The sequence below is a fragment of the Carassius carassius genome, chromosome 20 (genome assembly GCF_963082965.1).
Source record: "Carassius carassius chromosome 20, fCarCar2.1, whole genome shotgun sequence".
NCBI lineage: Eukaryota > Metazoa > Chordata > Actinopteri > Cypriniformes > Cyprinidae > Carassius > Carassius carassius.
The window spans coordinates 20,816,367-20,837,140 of NC_081774.1; the positions used below are offsets into that span (position 1 = coordinate 20,816,367).

General features: G+C 37.6%; 2 protein-coding genes across 2 annotated transcripts; one reads left to right on the plus strand and one right to left on the minus strand.

Moving 5' to 3' along the window:
• The first annotated feature begins 4,088 nt into the window (after nucleotides 1-4,088).
• On the plus strand, nucleotides 4,089-10,278 carry grk7a (G protein-coupled receptor kinase 7a). The gene is made up of 4 exons (XM_059502143.1): nucleotides 4,089-4,821; nucleotides 4,953-5,390; nucleotides 7,710-7,990; nucleotides 8,351-10,278. Exons 1-4 carry the CDS (start codon nucleotides 4,225-4,227, stop codon nucleotides 8,682-8,684), a joined length of 1,650 nt encoding a protein of 549 aa, XP_059358126.1. The 5' UTR covers nucleotides 4,089-4,224; the 3' UTR covers nucleotides 8,685-10,278.
• Nucleotides 10,279-11,786: 1,508 nt separating this feature from the next.
• Nucleotides 11,787-20,548, minus strand: atp1b3a (ATPase Na+/K+ transporting subunit beta 3a). Its single transcript, XM_059502144.1, is given in 8 exon segments — nucleotides 11,787-12,608; nucleotides 14,700-14,786; nucleotides 16,242-16,292; nucleotides 16,468-16,655; nucleotides 16,749-16,847; nucleotides 16,990-17,080; nucleotides 17,082-17,119; nucleotides 20,352-20,548. Coding segments are annotated over 8 exon segments (837 nt in total). The 5' UTR covers nucleotides 20,467-20,548; the 3' UTR covers nucleotides 11,787-12,440.
• Between the last annotated feature and the right edge of the window lie 226 nt (nucleotides 20,549-20,774).

Genomic DNA, 20,774 nt, shown 5'->3' on the forward strand with positions numbered 1-20,774 from the left:
AGACGGTGTGAGCGGCGCAGTGGGGGCTCGCAGAAGTTGTAATTGCTGGGTGAGCTCGGACACCTGCGCCACCAAAGCCTGGACAGCGCGACCAGTGTCGTTAAGATTCCGTTCCTGGGAGTCCATCCTTCGAGCACTGGCGCTGAGGAACTCTTCTAACGCTGAAGATGGGTTACTCGCTGCTTCCATGGGTTGTCAGATCGTTCTGTCACAACGTATAAAGGACAGGAAGCAAGTTGCAAGTAAACAGTCTTTATTTGAGACGTAAGGTCAGGCTGGGTTGGTGGTGGGCGCAGGAACCTCGATGGCAGCACAGACTGGTGAGAAGGTGATAGAGTGCGCAGGTGAGTGATGATGAGGGATCCGTGAGATGATGGTGTAATCCACAACAACCGAACAGGAACAAGACACAAGGAGTAATGCTGAGCAGATGGGACACAGACAAGGATCACGGAGGACCTCAAACAACATCTGACAAACAAGAGACGAAAGACAGGGCATTAAATAGGCTGGTGTAATGAGCTGCAGCTGCTAATCAAACACCCACATGAAACAATCAACATGACGTAACATGAGACGAGCAGGAAACAGTGCATTCATGAACCGTGACAGCTTCTGCACCATTAAAAAAAAAAGGTGGGGGATAATTGGCTTTTAACCAGGGCTGGCAACTTTTGAGATTAGTTGGCACATTTTTCCTTTTACCTTTTTGGTTACTTATAGCTACAAAATAAAAAGCTATTAAATATTTCCACAGGAATAGGGTACTTAACCAATTACTTACCAGTAATGGTTTATGTTTTCACTCTGTAGATGTCAGAGCAGAACCTGGTATTAAACAGTCAATTCTAACAGCATATTAATAGCCTTTCCAGCTAAATTTCAATACTAAACAATTATGCAGCATGAAGCAATTTATGAAAGAGGAATAAAATGTGAAACAAAAATTGTTTTTGGCCAAAAATATTGTTAACAACATCTTTCCCTAATAAAACATTAGACAAACATCACATTTAAATCACTTTTTTAAATTTCTTTTTTAAAAAGTTGCTGCTCAGTCCATCTGAAAGGAAGGATTCTTATTTTCATGTGTTTCTCGGCCAAAGCTAATGATTAATGATTTTTACCAGTTAATGATGATTATAACATAATAACACCACTAGAGGGCAGAGTGTCTTGTGACACGACGCGATGGACGAGACACTGAGACCGACTGACTTTTAGCATGAGATTTTGTAAGACCTTGTGAGGCAATATATGCTAATTAAAAACCGCATTGTTATGTTTAAACAAAGTTGTACTAATAGGAATATTATAACAGGTGATACAGATACTTATAAAAGCGTATTGTTGAACAATGTATTTAGAAATATAAATTGGAATAAAACTTGGCGTGTTTCTGTTCAAATAATAAAGTTTACATTTAAAATTTTACATGGTATATATCCAGCCAAAATTGTGTTAGAGAGATTTAATTTGGGTATTGATTATTCTTGTGATTTTGTTCAATAGAAAAGGAGTCTATTGTCCGTCTGTTTTGTAATTGTGTATACACAAGGATTTTCTGGGTGGATATATGAATATATTATTCCAGTGAAAGTAATAATAATAATTTTACTTTTCTTGTACAACCTTTTGTTAGGCTATTTTGAAATATATATATATATATAATTAAGAAATGGTAAGGATCCAAGCCAAATTTCATTCATACCGTGTTCTTCAAGAGACTGGATTTACTGTTGATACATTTACATTCACTTGACATTTACAGGTAATGCTGAAACAAAGTATTATTTCAAAGAACCCCCTTTTAGATGATAACCTCCTTAAACATTAAGCTGTACTCTAAACAAATGTTTTGATTGTTGGTATAACGTCACTGAAAAACATACAAAAGTAGACATGTAGCATAAACTGTTTTATTATTAGTTAAGACACTTTTAAGACACTTTTAAGCAGTGGACACAATAAATGTGCATGCTTGATGTATTTTATATTTTGTAGTGAAAATAAACATTGTCATATCATATAATAGGCTATAGTATGTATAAGTATGATGTTAAACAAAACCTGTTCCTGTTGTATTTTGCCATTTGTGCGAGTGACCCGCTGATCTGTTTCTGGGTTAAAAGCAGATGGGGGATTGTTAGTCTGTTCTCTCCCTCCACCACCTCTTTAATCCGCTCTTATAAGAGGAGGTGATCTCCAGGTGAGACAAGGCAATCCTACTGCCATGAAGGACAGAGATGGCTGCCTAGCAGTGTCCAATCTAGAGAGAAGTGCAGAGTTACCATGTCTGTTAATTAAACAAATTTACTTGCTTCTTTGTAAACAAATATGCTTTTGCAGTATGCATTTCACACCGTGTACATATATGTTTTTCCTGTGGTTTTTACACAAAAATTTATACAATGAGAAACTATTCCAGATTGTATCATACCAGCCTATGAAAAATTATCCATTTTATTTTCCCACACTGATTTTAAAAGCGTTTTCAGCCACAGAAACATCTTTTATTGCACAATAACTGCATATAGTTGGCTGATGTTCAACATGACCTAGAAAGTTTGACTGAGCAGGTTTAACATCTCATTGCTGTGTACAAATGAGACCCCCCTCCTCCCACTCTGTTTTAGAAGCATAAGAGACTTTTGGTATGGATTAACTCATATTAGCTTAGCTTTAGTGGACTGAATTAGCTTATACTGATGCGCACCACCTTATTTAAAGAGATAGTTCCCAAACAGTAGGAGAATTGTGTAATTTCTGTTATGACCTCTGACTGGAGCTTAAAATCCCTGTCAATAAGCCATAACTATAACCAAGTATGGTTCATCTTGATCCATGAGGCTGATCTAATTTTCATGTTGTTTTTACATATATGTACATATTTTGTCTACACGTTATCTTGTTTTATTTTGATATTTCATTTTCTCTACAAACTAAAATGGTCACCTTGGCCAGTGTAGATGACCTCTGTATTTCATCACAAAGTACAAAGAAGGAATTAATGTGAAAGGTAGAGCAGGTCGAAGAGAGGCTGGCACACTGCAGAAATGAGGCCAGTGCAGCAGAGTGCAACTCATGAAGGTAAGATGTTTCGACTTACGAATGGCATTCTAACAAAGCAACATCATAACTTGAACTTACCTGGCAAGAGCGCTGTAGATTTCAATAAAAATCAGGAGCAGGACAGACCATGGATAAATAATGATTCCTATTTGATGATGTCATAATATCATATTTCATCAGAATTTGTGACACAAGATTATTGCCTTTTACTTGCATTCAAAGTAAATCACTACATCATAAATTGTACTTATTATCTATCAGCTTTATTCCTGCATAAATGTTATGACATGCTCAATAATGAACAAAATTGAGCTTTTCTCTTTAAAGTAGGATTTAAATCCCACATTCTTATAATTTAGCATAATTTTGTACCGTGATCACACAGTGCCAGAGCATATGCAAAATGTGATAGCTCAGGATGAACAGCTGAGTGAACGTACTCTAGAAAAGACAGAAGCATGTGGCAGGAACATATTGACACACTTTTTGACTGTCAGTAGATTCTTACAACAAATCCTTCTGAATCAGTTGTTTTGAAAATTAAAAAAAGTATATTTGCCAAAATGATTATGATAAATTACAAATAGGCAAACTGCTAATATTTCAAATCAGTAAGTAAAATGATTCAAAATGGTATTATTGATTTTGTAAATAAATGTTATTTGGTTTGGCAATAGCACATTAGCCATTGGCCTATAAACAACAGGAGGAAGTTTTAGTGCATCCTGCTAGTCTCAGCATTTTGTACACTCAATGCTGAGCTGTTAGCTCTCACATTTTTGCTCCTCTCTCTCTCATCATATCACCATTTATGTTTAGACAACAGAGCCCGATGGCCATCCGTTTACTAGCGCTCTGCATCTTCCTAAATATAGTCAGCCCTAAAGCTTCTTAGTAGGAGAACCCTCTTATAAGTTCCTTTCCTTGAATAGTAGCTGAGTATAGACCACACAAATATACTTAAGTGAAAATCCCTTGCAGGTATTTAATTCTAAATGAGTAATTACTGGGTTGTCAGTGTGTCTTAGTGGCTCATTCGCGCCTTGGCTTCGAAGCGAGTCACACACAAACGCACTGGCAGTAGCATCTTCTAGCCTGATACCGTAGAGCTTTCCCTTTCTGTGGGGCGACTAACCCGACACAGCCGCCACAATGTGTGACATGGGGGGACTTGATAACTTGGTGGCCAACACGGCCTACCTAAAAGCCCAAGGGGGTGATGACAAGGAAATGAAGAAACGTCGCCGAAGTCTCTCTCTACCCAAGCCTGAACAATGTGCGGCACTCAGGTCGACTCTGGACAAGGACTTTGAATCCCTCTGCGAAAAGCAACCTATCGGAAAAAGGTTTTTTCGCCAGTACCTGGATCAAGCAGGGCCAGAGTGCAATGCTGCTGCAGAATTTCTGGATGATCTGAATGATTGGGAATTGTCAGAGGCCGCTGCCAAAGACAAGGCCCGCACAAATATCATCAATAAGTTCTGCAAAGATGGCTCCAAGAGCTTCCTCACCTTCCTGACTGGAGATGTAGCAACCAAGTGCAAAGCGGTTACTGACAAAGACTTCGAGGAGGTGATGGGGCAGGTGAAGGAGGCCACCAAAGAGTTCCTAAAAGGCAAGCCGTTTACAGATTACCAGACAAGCGAATTATTTGAAAAGTTTTTGCAGTGGAAAGAGTACGAGAAACAGCCAATCACTGAAAAGTACTTTTATGAATTCAGGACACTTGGAAAGGGCGGATTCGGAGAGGTAGGTTGTGCAATCTATAAGAATATATTTTAAATGCCCAGCCTTAACTAGGAGATGCTAAAATGTCTTAAATCAAAGATATCATGATGTAGTCTCTCAAGCTTAACCATGTCAATCACATACACTTCCAGGTGTGTGCAGTGCAGGTTAAGAACACCGGCCAGATGTATGCCTGCAAGAAGCTCTGCAAGAAGCGCCTCAAGAAGAAACATGGCGAGAAAATGGCCCTGCTAGAGAAGAAGATCTTGGAGAAGGTGAACAGTCTGTTCATTGTCAGCCTGGCCTATGCTTACGACACTAAGACCCATCTCTGTCTGGTCATGAGCTTGATGAATGGAGGTGACCTCAAGTATCACATCTATAACATTGGTGAGAAGGGTATCGAAATGGAACGGATCGTCTATTATACAGCACAGATTACAACCGGGATGCTTCACCTGCATAACATGGACATTGTGTACCGTGACATGAAGCCAGAGAATGTGCTGTTAGATAGCCAAGGCCAGTGCCGTCTTTCAGATCTTGGTCTCGCTGTGGAGATTCCTGTTGGAAAGACCACCACCCAGAAGGTGAGTTGATCGCATCTATGCTGTGATCAGTTCCATTAAAGGCACAGATAACAACCGGGTGTGCTTGTATGAGATAAATAGCATGGAGAGTCATTCTCAAACTACTAAAGGAGACTGTCTAAAACTCCATATGATATTTGGAGATTTGGGGAACATCAATCCATAATTATGATATATATATGGACTATTCATTAGCTAAGTTGGGTCACACACTGACACATACCTCCGAGCTACATCACTGTGAGAAAACAGAAACACTTACATGATAAATTTAACCCAATCAGCTAGTTAAATACTTAATTTATTAATAGACTTTTCTGCTTTTTGCAATTTTAGTCATTATTTTAGTCACTTTTTAAATTAGCCCATCAACTTGCAGGTCACTTGGATCCCATTACAGACAGTGGTCCTCAGAACAAAGTTTGAGATCCCTAATCTAGTTAAAGTTTTTCTTTACTTTATGTTTAGCAGTCCTTGTATGTCTCCAGGACTTTTCAGATATTTTCAGTAACACTGTTAGGCACCTTAGATTACCCGTCTTTTACATAGTCAATCAGGATTACGGCCATGTTCGTGTGGTATTCTTTGTCTGTTATATAATTCCTGGTGATCTTCATCAACCTGAGTACAGCTACATCAGTGAACAGACCCAAAGACTGCAGTTAGCTGCAGTGTCCTTACCTGCACCCTTAGCTCATCGTTGCTTTAAGCTTTTGCATTGGTACGCCACAGACAATTGTGATTAGGAGGATTCTTCATAAAAAAAATTTTTTTCACTATATCAGTTATATCAGTATTAATTTCATAATAAGCTCTGCATTAAAACTCAGCTGTAGCTAAGATAAGGTTACTTAATTAAGAGGGCCCACAAGTGCTTCACCTTTACCCAAGAGGTGCAATAATCACACCTGGATAATAATCTATAACTATTATGAAGTTTATTAATGTAGTGCAACATTATTGATAGTAAAATTCCATCACCATTAGCAACTAGGAAGCTTGATGAAATTGACTGATGAAATGATGGTTGATGAAACACCGTTTTTCTTTTTTTGGTCAAGATTTACGGAGGTAAATTGAAAGCTTGTTCGAGGAATTATTCCATAGGTAACAAAAATGACCAATTAAATTACAGCACAACATAAATTAGGTTAATTGAACCTTTAACTTATTCCCAGAAGGTGTTTTAGAAAGTAGTTATCCAACTAAATGGTTTAAAGTGTTAGAAGCTACATTTGTAATGACAAATGGCATTTGTAAATATACATTGTGCATATAAAAGAGGGAATATACTACTTTCATTGTGTTGTCCCTCAACTTTACATTGTTTTTGTTTTGTTTAGTTTTATATTTCTTAAGCTCACTCTGCTGGAAAAAAATGAGGTTGCATACTCAGTGTTGCCCCTCATGACTTGTTCATTTTTGATATATTGTCAAATGTCAAAATGAAACAACTTTCATGCAGTGACCTAAAGCTTATTATCCCGTGCCCTTCTTGAGTCCTCAATGCAAGTTGAAGCCCAAGCTGAACCACCGGGGGTTTGGTTGGCTTTACACTCCTGATCCTCTTAGGCAGAATTACACAAATCTGTCTCTGATCAGATCGCCAAAGGCTGGGGAAGCGCTACATTATATATTTGTCCCATGAATTTTATATGTTTAAAAAAACATTTTAGCTTGACTGAGCCTAACCCTGCTGATTACTATATCTTAGTTCTAGTCTATATCTAAGTTTAGACTGCCAGCAAATTACCTGCTTAGGGATAGATTATTTAGCCAAAAAACAATGCTTTTGTCTGGAACATATTAGTTATTCAGTATGATAATATTGTAACTATATATTATCATGCCTTAAATTCCATAAATGTATTTTTAAGTACCCATAGTGGTCTGTCTTAATTCTAAAGCCATGCAAGTAAATTTAGTTAGTAATGAATGACTCTAAGTGAAAGCATATCTTTGTACACAAAGGTGCACATGTGCATTTGAGCCTAAGAATGGATGTCTTTATATAACCAGACTGTCCGCTTCATCACAGTGGATCGGCACATGACTCCTGACAGGTAGTAGAGGATTACAATTAAGCTTATTCTTTCTGGCAAAGAGAGAAAATGAGGTACAAGTAGGGTAATACTTACATAAAATGCTCTACTACTAGAATGCTGTTACCTTAATAAACTCCTCTGTCATGGTTTGAGGAGCATATCTGTTTGTCAGTTTCATACAAAGAATCTATACAGATTCCTATGGGAAATGATCTTATTAAAAAAGTTCAGTCTGAACTTTTGTCCCTCAAACCCTTTGGCTCTATTTTCACAGGCTGGAACGGGTGCATATATGGCACCTGAAATCCTCACTGAAACCCCATACAGGACATCAGTGGATTGGTGGGCTCTTGGTTGCAGTATCTATGAAATGGTAGCTGGCTACACCCCGTTCAAAGGCCCTGAAGCTAAGAAGGAGAAGGTGGAGAAGGAGGAGGTACAGAGGCGCATCATTAACGAGGAACCTAAGTTTGAGCACAAGAACTTTAACGCCCCCACCATAGACATAATCAAGCAGTTCATCAAGAAGAAGATTGATGAACGTCTTGGCTGCAAGTAAGTCCTTCTATCCCTCTTAACCTCCTGATCCTTCAGTGTGATCGGAGGTGTCAAAGCAGGATATGTGGACTCTAACCTGTTTGGAATCTTTTACTACAATATTCTTCGATAGTGTCCTACAGGTCAGAGCTATTGTATCAAATTTGTATACCTGGGCAAATATGATTTTCTAGGTCTAAAATCCTATATGGTCAACCTATATCCTTTCTTTTGGGCCAATTTTATAATTTTATAATGTTATAATGACCAAAAGCCTTGGTGTTCTTGAACCAGATATTGGCAAGATTGTGAAATGCATCAAACTCCTTTTTCCCAAATGACCAGATTGTGTAATTGTTACTTGTACTATATTCACAGGGGTGATGATCCAAGGAAGCATGAGTGGTTCAAGTCCATCAACTTTGCTCGTTTGGAGGCTGGCCTTATCGATCCACCCTGGGTGCCCAAACCCAACGTTGTCTATGCAAAGGATACAGGTGACATTGCTGAGTTCTCTGAAATCAAGGGTATAGAGTTTGATGCAAAGGATGACAAGTTCTTCAAGGAGTTTAGCACGGGTGCTGTGTCCATTGCCTGGCAAAAGGAGATGATTGACACTGGACTCTTTGATGAGCTCAACGACCCCAACCGGAAAGAATCATCTGGTGGTTTAGATGGTGATAAGAAATCAGGCACTTGCACACTTCTGTGAGAGGACCAATCCAGCCACCCCAGCAAATGCTTTCAATGGCATCACTAATATGAATGAAACTGTGCTCTGTGTCGAAGAAGAGTGGACCATGACAAAAGAGTTGGGACATTAGTCCATTGTAGCATAGAAGGAGATTCTTGTTGCTTCAGCTGCACAGCCACATGGTCTGAGAAACACTCTAGACCACCCATGATGTGGTGGATTGAGCTTTGGACCAGTCAGGAAAGGTCTTCTCTTCAGTTCCTTTATGTCTCGTGACGTAGTCAACCTCCTATCCAACAGGGGGAGCAAGTAAAAGTACTATTCCCTATTGAGAAGATGCTAGAAGAGTAGAAGACTACAAGCCACCTAAAGATTGTTATGTAACAATAGCGACTCAGTGTAATCGGCAGCAGTTTGTGATCAGAAGGCAGAGATGCGTGGATATGCAAAGTGGAGTCATACCTAAAAAGCAGCAGCTTGGGTTTCGAACATCTCTTGCCTTGCCAAATCACAGTTTATTTTGTGGATTAGTTCACTGTGTGCTAGTACATAATTGGCATCTACTGTACACATACTCTTTGTAAGACTTTAAGAGGCTACTGAAGGTCAGGCCCAGATAGAATCTGTGGAATTTGTTCTTGTTGTTTGAATTCGGAATTCTGTGGTATGTTCTACAAGCTTACAGGTAGCTGAAAGCAAAATTAAATGAGCCAAAGTTCCTCTATCCACCAATCGATCAACCATTTGTCCTAGGGTTGCTTGAGCCTGTCCCAGCATCTCAAGCGCGATAGGGAAAGACCCTGGAGAGATGGCTAGTCCATCACGGGGTCAAATTTGTGAAAATGTGTAACAGAATAATTGTGAAGGATGCAAAAATGTTGTAATGGCGGGTCCTGCAATTTCACAGATTCCATGTGGGCCTGCTTGCTGTGGCAAACATCTACATGCTAACAAAGTGCATTTGAATGTAATTGCTTAACAGAGCTCTGGTGATCTCTGTTGTAGAGAATGTCGCACAAATTGTAAACTCATGACCTCCACGCTTGTGATCTTTGATAGCAGTGCTTTTCTGATTCTGCACCTTGTGTGTATAAATATGTACATATAAATATGAATTAATAAATCAACATATATTATTAGCTCTGAAATGAAATGAAATCAGAGCTTGATTGTTTAGCATTTAAAGGTAATTCCATTTGTGTTTCGTTATCATGTCCCATCATAACAGAGTGGTAAATGTGTACACAGCAGGCAGCCTTCCTTTACAGATAACTTCAGATGAAAGAGGTCAGTCCTCAAGGGCACAAATAGTGGGCATTGGCACTGATTCATCTGCTAAATCCTCACCAGTTGCACGATGTAACCAAGGTGGAGGTTATGCCCTCTTCTAGTCTTGAGTGGTGTTGCTTCTATGATGATGAGCAAGAGCAAACAATTTTTATTGTGACATAAAGTGGACCAAACTACCTGTCTGCAAATGAATTATTTGTTCTGTGTCTTTTTGAGGCAAGTAATAATGACTGGATGTTATTTTATATAAGGTTTAGAGATTTCAGATATTCAACAGGGGCATGTATTCAAAATAAGTCAATAAAAAGTTTATTTCTTTTACGGATTTATTTCCTAGCTTTTCCCCCCTTCCATAACGTTGGTTCTTGGTGCTAAGTCGGTTTCAAATCAGCAAATTTAACGGAGTTATGTGAGATCATTAAATCAGAAGTTTAATTTCTCATGTAGTGCTCTTAAAATGTACCCACATGTTGGCGCTTTCTTAAAAAACTCAAAATATATTCCCCAGATTAAAGAGTCAAATCACAGACCGCCTGAGAAGTTCTGGGCTGAATTCAGAACTCCACTCTTATCTTGTAAGGCGATAATCTGTCTTATACTTGCGTACTTAAATCAACCTCTAATCCTTGTAACCTCCAGTCTGATTTGCTGAACCCAGAAAAGTCACTCTCACCAGATTTACCAATTTATGATCACCTCTGAGAGCATAGAAATACCAGTGGGGTTCAGTACACATGAATGAATCTGCTTCCTGTGTTTAAAGACTGTAAAATCTGCTTTTTTAGCCATTGTACATGTAGAGATGATGTGGATATTACTATTAATATGCGGGTCTGCATATGATTGATTTTTGCTGAAGAAGTAGTAATCAGAAAATTCTTCAGACGGTAAAGCTAAAGCCCCTATTAAGCCAAACAGATGCCACTCCTCCTTATGTGAACCAATAACCACTAATGTGGAAAATTAGCTTATGTGTGTAAGAAGCAGTGTTTGTGAGAGTGTCCTTTCACATCCAGAGGGAAAAATAAAATCTTGTTGGGAGTTTTGATTTTGGCGTGTTTGTCAGAAGCCAGGAGTTCTCACACTTTTAACACCAAAGAACTCAAAATATGATAATAATAAATCCAACTATTTCCTGAAATATAATAGCAGTTATGTATTTTAATAATACTTTAATACCAAATTAAATAACTGCATCCTATATATATATTTATCTATTTTTAGACTACAATTAATATTTTCACAGACCAAAGTAAATTATTATATAATATGGAAACTACTTGGCAGTGTTTGTTTTTTTTAATACAATCCAAAAAAGTTTTTTTAATTACTGTTTGAAACCAGGAATGTCAATAGAATAAAGTAAATGTGATTAACCTTAAAAAGGTTAAAACTAAGCAGTTATATAATAATAATAAAAAAAAACTTTAAAATGAATTGTACGCTAAACAGATGACTGCATCAGTTATATGAAACACTGGCCAGCTTAAAGTCCATCTATGTACAGACTGAAACAGATTCCCATGTCTGTGACTAAATGTGGTCAGCTAATCAGTTGACGCAAACTGCTGATTTATTGATAGCTGTTGGCAGGAACACACAGTGCTATGTTTGGTTGAGCACTGTGACATGTTTAAATTAAACGTATATTACATATGGCGCCAAACACATGATTCAGTGTAGTAAGAGAATGAGTTCAAATGTAAATGCAAAAAAAGCTACTCAACACAACTGTAATTTGTACGAAAAAAAAGTTACTGTTAGACAACATTATATCCTAACACCATCCTGTGGTACATCCAGGATATTACAGACATCTACAACCACCACTTATTTGTTTTCTTTTTATTTGTCAAAATAGCATTTGTACCAAGATGTTAAATGGCTCTTAAGGCATCTGCATGAAAGAGGATCCATGCAGAGGTTATGAAAATAATTTAGGTTACAAATTTGGCTCTTTACGTAGTTCATATTTCAACAGTGTGTCAAATAATGCCACTTTTTTCTTTTCTTTTTTTTCATAAATCTTTTAGCAATATGACAATACGATCATTAAATATATTCACACAGAGCAACACAAACACAAAAACACCAGCTAAGGATTTAGATATCAACTAACTTATCTCTTCGATCACAATGTAAACAAAATCCCTTTAAGAGTACAACGTAATGACGTTAAAGAGTTCAAAACATCTAGGGAATGCGAGGGCCAGGGTTTGAACACAATTAAATGTTCAGAGACACTCATGTCTTCAGCAGGAGGCGGTGCTAGACAGAAGTCTAAACAGGGATCCTGTGAAGACACGGTGAGTGGGATTCATTAACAGAAATCAATCAGTCATGCATGTCTGAGGAGAGTTAAGTTAGGTCCTTGAGACCTGCTGAGGACAAGCAGGACATACAGTGGGGGTTTAAAAGGAGGACAGGGACAAAAGGGAGAAAAGTAGTGCAAGTTTCCCTTCAGCGTCTGTACCAGAAGCTGTGTTATTCGGTCACCAGAACCCGGAAGGTGACGCGACCGAGAAACTTGTCACGCTCGTCGTTGTTCTTGAGGTTGGAGCCCTCTACCTTGCATTCTACAAACAGCTCAGAGTTGTAGTCTTCCTTCTTAAGCATCAGCTTTACAGCAACCAGAGGCTGAACATAACCCTCCTATAGATGACCAGAGACAGAAAAACCAAGGTGAAAAAAAGTGTACTTCACTTTACACACTTAAATTAAGATGTAGTAGTATTATAAGTGACCCTGGACCACAAAACCAGTAATAAGGGTCAATTATCGAAATTGAGATGTATACATCTGAATAAATAAGCTTTCATTTGATGTATGGTTTGTAAGGATAGGACAATATTTGGCCGAGAAATTCACCTTTAAAGTTGTCCAAATGAAGTCCTTAGCAATGCATATTACTAATCAAAACTGACGTTTTAATAGTCATTTTTACAATAGGAAATTTACCAATTATCTTCATGGAACATGATCTTTACTAAATATCCTAATGATTTTTGGCATGATATATATTTTACTATATATTTTTGGTTATTGCTACAAATATACCCCAGCGATTTAAGACTGGTTTTGTGCTCCAGGGTCACATATTGTCATTCTATATAGTATAATACTATATCTACTATATGTCATATTATTATATAATGAAGGAATATTCTGGGTTTAATACAAGTTAAACTAAATCATAATATAATTACTAGTAAAACAGCAGTTCACATAATTTTTGCATAAGTCTATGGTATTGTATTATGGCAACAATGTTTTATAACTGGATACACAGAAAAGGACAATTTGTTAACACATAGTTTTGTTATCTTATACTATACTATAATTTTGTATCATTTATGAATTCGCCCCATTCACTTCCATTGTACATGCCTCACTGCAATCCACCCTAATTCTACTTTTTTTTTGAAGAAATGAACAGACAAGTGTATTTTTTATTTTTTTTTGGTAATAAACATTATGTTATAAATACTGACGATTGATCTTAAATGTTATTGAACCTGAAACATTCCTTTAAAAGAATAGTTAACCAAAAAATTCTAATTCGGTAAACATTTCCTCAACCTCAGGCCATCCAAGATGTAGATGATTTTGTTTCTTGAATGGAAGAGATTTGGAGAAATATAGCATAACATCACTTGCTCGCCGATGGATCCTCTTTCACTGGAGAAATCTTGATGATAATGGGTTTGTTTATTACTTTTTGCTTCACAAGATGTTAATTTATGGACTTTGTCTTGTGTATTATTGTGATGTTTTTATCAGCTTTTTGTACTCTCGTTCTGACAGCACCCATTCACTGCAGAGGATCTATTGGTGAGCAAATGATGTAATACTAACATTTTCTCTAAAACTGTTCCAATGAAGAAACAAAATCATCTGCATCTCGGATGGCTTGAGGGTGAGTACATTTTCAGCAAATTTTCATTTTAAGGGTGAGCTATTCTAGTGCTGTCAAATGATTAATCGTATATATACAGTACAGACCAAAGGTTTGGACACACCTTCTCATTCAAAGAGTTTTCTTTATTTTCATGACTATGAAAATTGTAGAGTCACACTGAAGGCATCAAGGGCTATTTGACCAAGAAGGAGAGTGATGGGGTGCTGCGCCAGATGACCTGGCCTCCACAGTCACCGGACCTGAACCCAATCGAGATGGTTTAGGGGTGAGCTGGACCGCAGACTGAAGGCAAAAGGGCCAACAAGTGCTAAGCATCTCTTGGGGAACTCCTTCAAGACTGTTGGAAAAGCATTTCAGGTGACTACCTCTTGAAGCTCATCAAGAGAATGCCAAGAGTGTGCAAAGCAGTAATCAAAGCAAAAGGTGGCTACTTTGAAGAACCTAGAATATGACATATTTTCAGTTGTTTCACATTTTTTGTTATGTACATGTATATAATTCCATATATAATTCCACATCTACTCTACAATTTTCATAGTCATGAAAATAAAGAAAACTCTTTGAATGAGAAGGTGTGTCCAAACTTTTGGTCTGGACTGTATATATATATATATATATATATATACACACATACACACACACAGAGTATATATTTAGAAAATATTTACCTGTCAATATTCATATAATTTATATCAGAGATTAATACGTTTAATATATAAACAACATATATTTCTAAAATATATACCTGCATGTGAATGTATTTATATATACATAATACACACAGCACACATACATATATTATGTAAAAAAAGCTTTATACTTACATGTGTTTTCTTCCCATAGTAAGGAAAGTACATCCTATCAATACTCCCCTCATGGGGAAAATACTGCATCTGGAGAGGTTTCCCACTCTGAAGAGAAAGAAGAAAATACCATCAGACAACTGAAGACAGCAGGCTGTCACTTGGTGAGAGTGGATGATGCCGTTTGATGTAGTTCTAACAATAATATAAATCATCCATGACATATACAGTAGCTGCAGCAGAAAAATACATTTGGATGCAGAGCATAATGTATCCCAGCAGAGAACAGACAAAGCAGACGAATTAGTAACTAGCAAATGAATTAGTATTTGTTCATTAGCAGTCTTTCTTGTTCAATAGTAGCTACTCATTAAGAAAATATTCAGATGGTAACCATTGTGATAATGGACAACTGATTCTGATTAGGGATGCATGAGATATCAGTACCAAATCGGTTAATATTACAGATATTTAACTGTGCAGCTCACTTTCTCAACTTTTTTTAAAAAAGCTGCCATCTAACGCTCAACGTTAATCATTAAAACATTAATAATTGAATAACACTTATTTAATCTTTAACAAATCACAAAAATATCATCCGTTTTTTCACACTGTACATAATTTTTTTGTTAATAATGTTGTAGTTTTCATTGGTTTATATTTAGTTTATTTCATTTCAGTTTTGATTATATTAAACAAATCAGGATGCATCCCTAATTCTCACAAGATTGTGCAAAATATGTGTATGTTGTGGCTTTGTGGGAAATTTAATGTAAGGAATGATAAAGCATAGAAGAGACATACTCAATCACGCTATTAGCAAAAAATAGAGACTGGGAGAATGTGAGAGACCAGATATACAGTGATCTTACCCATCACTTTACAAAGGAGTTCAACTGGCAGCATGCAATAAAGACATGAGAGACAAAGAAAAAAGGAGGGAGAAAAGAAAAAAAAAACACCCTTGAGAGAGGATGGACTAACAATTAGAAATCCAAGCAGGAAACACAACAACATATAAATCAAACCTTAAAACTGAAATCCTTAAGAAAGTTGCAGAAACGCTGGCAACTACAAACACCCAACACGGTTTTGCTGTTTTACAGAGCAATGAAACAGGGGAGGGGCTGTGTGGGAACCAATCAGACCTTTGATTAGCTCGCATCTTGCACTTTGATTGGCCATATGATTTTTACCTTTAATATATCTAGACATGAGCCCTCAGTTAGCAAACCAAAGCCATAATAAGCAAAAGAATAATGATAACGGAAATTGGTTTAGTAGACGAGAAAGTAATTGCTCGAGAATCTTTAGCAGGCCAGACATGGACCTTGATTGTGATTACTCTCAGACACAGCCAGCATGTTGTGTTGAGGAATTTGTGCCATTTTAGTTCCATTTTCTAAATTTCTCTTACAAATTGCAGCTTTAAACCACAAATAAACACCACAAATACATATATACGTAATTTATGGTCTTATACTAATATCTACTTTATCTTAATATAAAAAATGTAAATCATTCTTTATTTGGCACCCCATTAAACAGGTCGACTTTTGTTACCTTTGTTGTACAGTTGATGTATGGATCCCCAGCTGGTTTAAGACCAATGATCTAAGGGTTAAGAACAACACAATATCAGCCTGATTCACCCTAAGTCAAGTTGATATGAATACCCAGACATTTTTACTCTTGAAGACAATAGATTGGTAGTGCGTAATTTATAGTAATATTGAGAAATATTATTAAAATTAACTATTTGAACAACAGTGTATGTAAGGTTACTCACCCTATTCATCTTGACAATAACACAGGGCTGTCCTTTAGCATAGCCAAAAGTGGTGTCCTCCATGCCGGAGCAACGTTGGAGTAAACTCCTCCTGAACTGACACACCTTCTTCTGAGGTTCCTCATCCTGCTCAGAGTACTGACCCGCCATACACAAGTCATTTTTGGCCTGTTCTGAGTCATTATACTCTGGAAATGGAAAAATAGAGAAACTGTAAATAAACAAGTACTATACAACCAGATGAGAAATTATTTAAAAGGTGGGGGAGGTAGAGCACTTACGATGCAGAAACGATTCAAGATGCTGGACATACTGGCCATATCCAAGAGGTTCTGATCTGTTAAAAACTATATTCAAAGAGTTTGGCCTGATAGCCAACCCTGCAAAATAGAAAAAAAGTTACTTATATATATATTTTAAATAACTCATAGCTGAATAACATGTACAACTGAAAATATCCCTTTTAATTTACAATTTTCAATTCATAATTACTGTCAATGTTTGTAAAACTGAAAAACGCACCTGGGGACGCAACCCGATCTCGATACTTTGGCGTGTCGTCATTCAGCGTCTGAAGCATTGCCCACATAGTGAAGACAAACATGGCAGCCAAAGAAGCCATAGAAGACCAAGTAAAAGAGGAGGATGAGGCCTGAAACACAGTACACAGTAATCATTTGTTGCTAGGCAGGTCTGAAAAAATTAAGCCCTGCCAAAAAAAGCATAATTTTTAACTTTCTGGTTGAAATGGTGCAATCGCGTTGCCCCCTCAGGGGCCCCCCTCTATCGTCAGGCCCCTGGAATCGTCCTAACCCCCACTCCGCTTTTACGGCGCCCCAGTTATATTCGTTCACAAACAAAAGTAGCTCCTGCAACTGTGGCACATGTGCAGTGTGAGTATTGTGACGCTGATTCACATAGTTTGTAATGGTTTTACTGGTTATAATGAAAATTTTTGGGTTTTAATGAAAACGGTACTGGTGCCTGTTGGGCTCTACTGGTAATTGGTCGCCTGGTGGCTTTTGTTAAAACCACTAATCGTAATGTAATATGTCCCAAAACACACTACAGGATACCAATACTTAATGGTTTAAAGTTGATGGTTTGTAGTGGTATTTGTAGTGGAAATAGAATTTCTTTGATGGTTTCTGTTGTTTTTGTGAGCAGGGTCACCATGGGTTTAGTGATGTTTTTTGCCATAAATGCAACAGGTTTGCTGTAATATTGTGCAACAGTAGTGACTGTTTGTTGTGTACGGGCCTATCTGGGAGAAAATCCAGGTCCCCAGTCCGTCCCTGTATATATATATATATATATATATATATATATATATAAGGAGGTAGAGCTTTCTCACATTTGGCTCCCAAACTCTGGAATAGCCTTCCTGATAATGTTCGGGGTTCAGACACACTCTCTCTGTTTAAATCTAGATTAAAAACGCATCACTTTCGTCAAGCGTTTGAATAATGTATCTCTTAAATTGTGAGTATAGTTGCATCTGATCAAATGTGCATTCTTATTCTAATGTTCAATAATGTTCAATAAATTTATTGCCATGTCAACAAGTTGATAGGAATTTGTCTTGGTACAACTCTCAGACGTAAATAACCCAAAAGACAAACATCATGAGTACAAAAAACAGACAATGTACACCAACAATACCCAGCAACCAGTAAGACATTAGACCAACACCCCGCAGAAAAAAGACAAGACAATACCCCTCGGCAGAGAAAGTGCACAGTGCATACAGTTAATAAAGTGCTGCTAGCAGTCAGTGCAGATTCAGATGTCTGATAGCCAGAGGGTAAGTGCTGTCTCTGAAACGTGATGTAGAAGTCTTAATACTCCTATATCTTCTTCCTGATGGAAGGAGATTAAAGAGATGATGAGCAGGGTGAGAGTGGTCCGCTATGATGTTTTTAGCTTTCCTGATTATTCTGGTATTCTAGAAAAGTGAAGAAAGTGAAGGGAGACTACAGCCTATAATTTTTGATGCTCTGCGTACTACTCTTTCCATCCTAGTTTTGTCCTGAGCGGTTGTGTGACCGAACCAGACAAGCATGGAAAAAGTGAGCACGCTTCTTTAGCTTGGGTTAAACTAATTAATTTTACTTTGTTGGATCAGCGGCTATGCTAATGATGTCTCTATTTGTTTCTATGTTTTGCGTAACTAGGATTTACACAAGCTCCAGTCTGGATCCAGAACACCTGAGAAGAGATGATGCTGACCTTCAGAGGACCCCAGATGATGCTAACCCTGAATTAACAAACAGAACTAACAAATATTGCTACAAGTGTGACTGCATCATATAATAATTATTAATTATTAATAATATTAATAATGTTCATCGTCTTGCTGACTACGTATTGTATTGATTTTTCTAAAAATCCTGTCATACGTACACAAACTGACAGTCACCACTTATAAGCTACTACTAAATATTGTAGAAACATAATTTTCTGTAAAGTTGCTTTGTAACGATTTGTATTGTAAAAAGCGCTATACAAATAAACTTGAATTGAATATATATATATATATATATATATATATATATATATATATATATAGTTGCAATCAAAATTATTCAACCCCTTTGACCTGCAAGGCATTTTGCTGCAGCAAACAAAATTTTAGGAAAACAATTTAAAAGCATTAGTAAAGTATTAGAGAGAGTTTGTTAATAAATTTTTGAGTGATTATGAGAATGGAACACTGATGAATCATGATGAAATTCAAATTGGCTCTAAACATTTATGTTTATGAGTTAAAACTCATTTATGCAATCACCTGTTGTAAAATAATGTTATTTTCCATTCAGAGGTTGATCGTTGAACCCTTTCATATTCCCCACGGGCCAGACGACGTCACGGCGCTCAGAGACGTACGTCACTTTGATGTTACCGACCGCTCTGACGTTGCCGTTCAGGTCTTTCCAGAACGAACAAGAATAAATGGGTTTCTAGACCATCGGGGTCGTTATTATGACTGTATGAAGACTATTCATTCTGCATGTCTTTAATATTTTAGACTAGTTTTACTAGCCAAGGCATTCCGATGAGGTCAGTGAGGACAGAAGGTTAATGACACTAGCCTTTCTCTTACGTTAAGCAATAACTTAAGCACACAGTTTCTGATAATGTTGTTTTTTAAGGATAGCATTATGGAATCAGCGCACAAACGTTTTCGGTAGATAAGGTAAACAATAGCCTTGCTTTGATAAATAAACATATGTACCCTACGTAGATTGAAAACCACAGTGTGGTATAAAAATATTATTATAATTTTTTCATTAGTGTCTAATGAAGAGTATTAGCATCTGCAGAGGCTCCTTTTTCACACCACAGTGAATTTTCAGGCCACACCGAAAACGAATCTTCGGCACGCGCAACATTGACGTAACCTAAGTCGTTTCGTTGCATTTAAAATCCTTAAAAATAACACCTTAAAATAATGTAGTTAATGGACTGCTGTCGCTTCCATTTCCTTAAACATAATCATATAGATTCTCAGATTTTTCCCCATCGTTTTACAGGAAGAAAATCTGCTAAAACCTGAAGATGCTGAGCACTGGGCTTCATATTTATCACTGTAGATTATTCAAAACACACAGAGAGTGGACACGAAATTGCCACTGATGTTATCAGTGAAAGAGTTGATGACATCAAGATGTCGGAATGCCTTAACGATCGCTTTCCCCATTTTCATCCTTCATTCATGACCCTATGGGTTCTTCATGCTTGAAATGCTTGTGGCTGAACAGTTTCTGCAACAAAATCCGCCGTATATGGTTATATTTCTGTAAGCTGCTCATTTCAACTTGCATACATGAGTTGATGTGTGAATGATGCCGTTCATAGGGTTTGTGTCAGCCTTGTCAGCTCACCCCAATTGCTCGCGGTCCGACCGAAGAATTCTCCAGTTCTTGGATTGAAGATCGCGTCTTTCCAGCTGCTCTCGAGCTCTTTGCCCTCCGCTGGTTTTTCGCTCTTTTTAGACATGCTGGGATGAGGTGTGATGTGACCTGCTCTGATGAAGCTGAACTCAATGGGCTGAGGCCCTGATGAAGAGCGAAGAACCTCTGGCCTCCTGATGACAAACCGCTCCAACAAACCGGACTCCGACAGATCCACGTTATGTTGTGGGGGGAGGGAAGAAGGGGCAGCGCTTTTGCGCATGCGTAAACTATGCGACCCTGAAATTATTACAAACTGATTGTGAATTTTATGCTGGAGAAGCTTGGTGTTCGTCTGCGCTGCGCAGTGGTTATCAGGTAGTAGCCTATCAAGGTGAAGGAATTTCCATATGC